The following is a 7,500-nucleotide window of genomic DNA, read 5'->3' on the forward strand; positions in this document are numbered from 1 at the left end:
GAAGTTACAAGTTCAAACAAGAAATATCCGGTGACTCTTTGAAACGTCGAGACATAAACCAAATAAATAATTTTATTCAACTTTTGTCACAAGGCCAGCAATTTCAGTGGAGGTTTAAGTCGATTACATCGATACTAGTGCTCAAGTGGTGCTTATTTTATCGACCCCGATAAGATAAAAGATAAAGCTGACCGTGGTGTAATTTGAACTCAGAACGTGTAGGCAGATGTAATGCCGCTGACAATTTTGCACGTGCGCGGCAACGATTCAGACAGCACGACGCTTTACAAAAGGGAAATATTGATAACCCCTAGCTTCTGTTTGTGAAAAGAAAACTAGAGGTTAATCAACAGATAATATTGATTGATTTGTTAGAAGTAAATATTTTTTTTATTTTCTCAAAAGGTAATGTAGTATGAATATTTTACGCGCTTAAATAACCGTAGTTTACATAAGTAAAAATAAGACAGACGTATACTTATATATTCATTTACACACACACACACACACACATACACACACATATATCTTGTACTCTTGTACTCGTTTCAGTCGATGTCAAATCTAGCATTAACAGTGAATATAATCTTGGCCAAATCCGAACTCACAACGCTGGATTACACTAAATATTGAAAGAATTTTGTTTCCTAATTCAAAGGGGAATTCGTAGCATTCATTCCTTTCTAGGGGAACATCATCAACTTTTACTTTAAATCGAAATACAATCCAAAGCATGGCTTTATTTCAATAAGATTTCGATTCTCTTCCTGTACTCATTGACCAGTTTTTTTCAAGGGCATTAAGTGTAATTTATCTAGTGCATAATGAAAAATTTAAAGCCATCGATATATTGCCAAGTTAAAATAAAATAGTTTCGCTCACCATGCATACAAACGCAGTCGACTTGTTTCAAGTGGTTTAGTTGCTAAGATCGATGGATAGAAACAGTTGCTGTTGATAACCTAACAAAGCTACGGGAAAAAACTGATAATTTATTTACCTTCTAAAGAGCAAAGCATTCTGGAGAGAAAGACAAACGAATATAAGACCTGGAATTGAAGAACTTATTTAACGTAAAGTGAAATTACCTGGCGACGACTTCTGGAGTAAGAGGAAAAGAAAGTTCAAGTTGGCCGTCAATTTTTACAAGGGTGGAAGAACTCGGGAGAGATTGTTTTAAAGACATCGTCTTTTAGAAGCCAATGCAAAAAGAAATCAACTGTGAAATATCCTGAATTTATTCTTAAATTATCAGAACGAAGAGAATAGGAATAAATAAAAGAAAGCTTGTTTATCGAGACTAGGAAAAGGGAACGTTAAAAGGCAGAAGCTTATTGTTTGCAGTGAGACACGTCTTGTTGGTCGATTTTGCAACTAAAATTAAAGTTTACTTAACGAACTCTGTAAAAGTCATGAATCTTAAAGGTAAGTAAATTAATAATATTAAGAATGAAAAGAGAGATATTAACTGAAATTGTTTTTATAATTCTATAATATAAAATACTGTATCTGACTTGTGTTTTTATTACACTCGGTTTACCATTTTCATTTTCCACTTCCGTTGAGAATGGAAAGGACGGAGATGGATTTGTAGAAATCATGGTTTGACTCATCAACCATCCTTTCTACTCTGTCTTGAAACTTTACGTTCTGATTTCGAATGTTGCTGTGATTTATGATTTATTTTAGATTTAAAATAAAGAAATAGATGTGAAATGAGGGTAATAAGTCTTAGGATAGTGATTAGTGAGCTGTTGTGTGTGTATGCGTGTGTGTTCATGTGTGTGTGTATTTATGCGTATATATATCTATATATATAGGGGTAGGTGGGTCTGTGTGTTACTTCCTAATTATATGGATCCGAGTTCGGCCCCACAGCGTGTCACCTTGCGAAAGGGCCTCTTCTGCAGCCTCGGGTTTGTCAAAGCCTCAAAACCTGTGAATCGATTTGGAACTAGAAGGACCCGTCGTATATCTATCTATCTATCTATCTATCTATCTATCTATCTATCTATCTATCTATCTAGCTATCTATCTAGCTATATATCTATCTATCCATCTATCTATCTATCAATCTGTATGTATGTATATATATAATATATACGTATATACAAATACATATCTATATATACATACATACATTCATATATATATATATATATATATATATATATATATATATATATACACATACATATATATAAATATTAATATATATGTATACCTATGTATATATATATATCTCTTATTATAAAAGGAAGATCTTATCTGCCTCCCTTTGGGAGTTATACAAATCTACAATATAGGATTTCTTCAATTACAATTTACCTAGTAGTTTTAAGAGTACAATGCATCGCGTCATGCCAGGTCCAGTTTTTAAAATTTAAACTCCAATTAAGCAAAATTTACAGAAAACTCACATTCTGGTGTGTGTGTCAAATGCTTTTCTTAGTCTGGTTTACACCACACGCAAACGCACACACACAGTGGGCAACGAATAAAACGAAAGTAATTCACTTACTGTAGTGAGTGATTCTTTCACTCTGCCTCCCACTTCCTGTTTCCACACATACAGACGCAAATATATAAATAAAATTGTAAGCTAACGTGCGTGTGTGTGAGTGTGTGTGTGTGCGCGCGTGTGTGTGTGTGAGGGTGAACATAAGACCAAAGCAGAAAATGTATTCTTTTATTCTTCTGCTTTTTCCAGCCATTGGTCTGTGGCCATGCTGGGGCATTGCCTTCAAGAATTGTAGTTTAATGAATCAACTCCAGTTTTATTTTTGTAAGCATTGTACTTATTCTATCTGTTTCCTTTGTCAAACCTCTAGGTGACAGGGGTGTAAACAAACCAACATTCGTTGTCAAGCAGTGGTGGAGGACAATCACAAGCACAGACACGCACACACACACACATACATGCATACACATATACACACATACATACATACATACATATATATATATGTGTGTATATATATATTGCAGCGTGGAAGGTGTTTGTAAGCCATTTAAGAAACACACAAAAACCGTTACATTCACTTCAACATTTAAATTTAATTTGCCAAAATATTTTCGTCGCTTTGAGACCGCGACCTGTTCACTGACAAAAATATCGTGCTAACAGGTCGCGGTCTCAAAGCGACGAAAATATTTTGACAAATTAAATTTAAATGTTCAAGTGAATCTAACGGTTTTTGTGTGTTTCTTAAATGGCTTATAAACACCTTCAACGCTGCAACTGTTTTCGTTCCAGCACACGATCTCAGATCAAGTCACTTGCTATGCAAATACATCTCTGTAACTATATATATATTTATATATATATATATGTATATGGTAAAAACAGTAAGATAACAAAAGAAAGAAAGAGACCTCAATATTATGTAAATAGAGGAAATCTTTATATATAAAAGTGAGGTTGTGTGTCTGTCTCCTACGATTTAGATTCCTAACTACTCCCACATTTTGCGGTGCAGTTTAACCAAAAGCGGGTATCTTATAGTCGTGATTCATATCGAGACCGTCTGGGTATTAGCGCGCGTCTACGATGAGTCTACGATTTAAAAAAAAATTTACCATCAATTTTTCCCATTTTTAATCCATTTTTGACATATATAAGGGAAGTAACTCTCTAAAATTTATTATTAAATCTCAGAACGTAAAAAGCTACAGTAACACCCTTCCCCCTTTGTGGTTAGCATATTGAGATGGCTATTATACTTTACATCTCTAAAAATGCTTATATAATTATTTCCCTTACAAACCCGAGCAACGCCGGGCGATACTGCTAGTATATATATATATGTATACACATATGCATATATATATATAATATATATATATATGTATATATATATATGTATACACATATGCATATATATATATATTATATATATATATATATATATATATATATATCTCTTATTATAAAAGGCAGATTTTATCTGCCTCCCTTTGGGAGTTATAGAAATCTACAATATAGGATTTCTTGAATTACAATTTACCTTGCATTTTTAAGAGTACAATGCATCGCGTCATGCCAGGTCCAGTTTTTAAATTTTAAACTCCAATTAAGCAAAATTTACAGAAAACTCACATTCTGGTGTGTGTGTCAAATGCTTTTCTTAGTCTGGTTTACACCACACGCAAACGCACACACACGGTGGGCAACGAATAAAATGAAAGTAATTCACTTACTGTAGTGAGTGATTCTTTCACTCTGCCTCCCACTTCCACTTTCCACACATAGACACGCAAATATATAAATAAAAGTGTAAGCTAACGTGCGTGTGTGTGAGTGGGTGTGTGTGGGTGTGCGCGTGTGTGTATGTGAGGGTGCGTGTGTGTGTGTGTGTGTGTGCGTGTGCGTGAGTGTGTGACAGGAAAGTTTTTTACGACGAATATAACACCTATATCCAAGTAGCAGAAAGATAAGACAGTAAGGTGTGATTTGAGGGAGATTTGGCTGCTATTTCTACCAGGTATAGCTGCCATGTAGGGGTCTCCCTCATAGGCTCATACATACATATATACAAAGATAAGACAGTAAGGTGTGATTGGGGGGGAAATTTGGCTGCTATTTCTACCAGGTCTAGCTACCATGTAGAGGTCCCCCTCATTGGCTCATATATATATACATACTTATGTATGTATATATATATGAGCCAATGAGGGGGACCTGGAAATTTGGCTGCTATTTCTACCAGGTATAGCTGCCATGTAGGGGTCTCCCTCATAGGCTCATACATACATATATACATAGATAAGACAGTAAGGTGTGATTTGGGGGAAATTTGGCTGCTATTTCTACCAGGTCTAGCTGCCATGTAGGGGTCTCCCTCATCGGCTCATACATACATATATACATAGATAAGACAGTAAGGTGTGATTTGGGGGAAATTTGGCTGCTATTTCTACCAGGTCTAGCTACCATGTAGAGGTCCCCCTCATTGGCTCATATATATATACATACTTATGTATGTATATATATATGAGCCAATGAGGGGGACCTGGAAATTTGGCTGCTATTTCTACCAGGTATAGCTGCCATGTAGGGGTCTCCCTCATAGGCTCATACATACATATATACATAGATAAGACAGTAAGGTGTGATTTTGGGGAAATTTGGCTGCTATTTCTACCAGGTCTAGCTGCCATGTAAGGGTCTCCCTCATAGGCTCATACATACATATATACATAGATAAGACAGTAAGGTGTGATTTGAGGGAGATTTGGCTGCTGTTTCTACCAGGTCTGTTAGGCCTTCTCATGTAAGCTTTCTCATGCCTTGAACATAAGACCAAAGCAGAGAATGTATTCTTTTATTCTTCTGCTTTTTCCAGCCATTGGTCTGTGGCCATGCTGGGGCAATGCCTTCAAGAATTGTAGTTTAATGAATCAACTCGTTTTATTTTTGTAAGCATTGTACTTATTCTATCTGTTTCCTTTGTCAAACCACTAGGTGACTGGGATGTAAACAAACCAACATTCGTTGTCAAGCAGTGGTGGAGGACAATCACAAGCACAGACACGCACACACACACACACATACGTGCATACACATATACACACATACATACATACATACATATATATATATGTGTGTATATATATATTGCAGCGTGGAAGGTGTTTGTAAGCCATTTAAGAAACACACAAAAACCGTTACATTCACTTCAACATTTAAATTTAATTTGCCAAAATATTTTCGTCGCTTTGAGACCGCGACCTGTTCACTGACAAAAATATCGTGCTAACAGGTCGCGGTCTCAAAGCGATGAAAATATTTTGACAAATTAAATTTAAATGTTGAAGTGAATCTAACGGTTTTTGTGTGTTTCTTAAATGGCATATAAACACCTTCAACGCTGCAACTGTTTTCGTTCCAGCACACGATCTCAGATCAAGTCACTTGCTATGCAAGTACATCTCTGTAACTATATATATATTTATATATATATATATATATATATATGTATATTGGTAAAAACAGTAAGATAACAAAAGAAAGAAAGAGACCTCAATATTATGTAAATAGAGGAAATCTTTATATATAAAAGTGAGGTTGTGTGTCTGTCTCCTACGATTTAGATTCCTAACTACTCCACATTTTGCGGTGCAGTTTAACCAAAAGCGGGTATCTTATAGTCGGGATTCATATCGAGACCGTCTGGGTATTAGCGCGCGTCTATGATGAGTCTACGATTTAAAAAAAATTTACCATCAATTTTTCCCATTTTTAATCCATTTTTGACATATATAAGGGAAGTAACTCTCTAAAATTTATTATTAAATCTCAGAACGTAAAAAGCTACAGTAACACCCCTCCCCCTTTGTGGTTAGCCATATTGAGATGGCTATTATACTTTACATCTCTAAAAATGCTTATATAATTATTTCCCTTACAAACCCGAGCAACGCCGGGCGATACTGCTAGTATATATATATATGCATATATATACCTATATGTATATATATACATATGTATACTTATATGTATGTATAGTTAAAGATATATGTATGTATGTATGTATGTATATGTATATATATATGTATATGCATGTATATGTATATGTATATATATATGTATGTATGTATATGTAAATATGAATATGTATATATACAAGTATATATATATCTATACATATATATATATATATACATGTATATATATATGTATATATATATATATATATGTATATATATGTGTGTGTATGCATATATAAATTCTTTTTTATTTTTATTATTATTATTATTATTATCATTATTATTATTATAGAACTAATAATAATAATAGTAATAATAATAAAAATAAAAATAATAATAATAATAATAATAATATTAATAATAATAATATTAATAAGAGTAATAATAATAATATTAATAAGAGTAATATAATAATATTAATAATAATAATAGTAATAATAATAATAATAATAATAATAATAATAATAATCATAATAATAATAATAATATTAATAATATTATTAATAATAATAATAATAACAATAATAATAATAATAATAATAATAATAATAATATAATATTAATAATAATAATAATATTAAAAATGATAATAATAATAATAATAATAATAATAATAATAATAATAATAATAATAATAATAATAAGTAACTGCAGAATATGTGGAGATGGACAAGAAACAATAAATCATATTATCTCTAGCTGCCCAGTCCTGGCTAAGAAGGAATATATTCACAGACATGACAGAGTTGGAACCTACATCCATTGGAAGCTATGCCAACATTATGGAATAACAACAGAAAAAAGATGGTATAGGCACACACCAGAAAAGGTCACAGAAAACGAGAAAGCAACCATACTCTGGGATATGCCGATACACACAGATAGAGAAATTAAGGCCAACAGACCAGATATAGTTGTCAGAGATAATGAAGAAAAAAATGCTTTCTAATTGATGTATCAATACCGGCAGATGACAACGTGTCTCTAAAAGAAATGGAGAAACTCTCAAAA

The 7,500-nt window shown here is 33.0% G+C and overlaps 1 protein-coding gene across 1 annotated transcript in view; it reads left to right on the top strand.

Moving 5' to 3' along the window:
* The first annotated feature begins 1,202 nt into the window (after positions 1 to 1,202).
* LOC118768100 overlaps positions 1,203 to 7,500 on the top strand; it is a 42,660-nt gene continuing 36,362 nt past the window's right edge. Inside the window, exon 1 of the mRNA XM_036513912.1 lies at positions 1,203 to 1,425. Within this exon, the coding sequence (XP_036369805.1) occupies positions 1,413 to 1,425 (13 nt within the window). The 5' untranslated portion in view covers positions 1,203 to 1,412. The remainder of the gene's footprint in view (positions 1,426 to 7,500) is intronic.

Source organism: Octopus sinensis, linkage group LG27 (assembly GCF_006345805.1).
Source record: "Octopus sinensis linkage group LG27, ASM634580v1, whole genome shotgun sequence".
Lineage (NCBI taxonomy): Eukaryota > Metazoa > Mollusca > Cephalopoda > Octopoda > Octopodidae > Octopus > Octopus sinensis.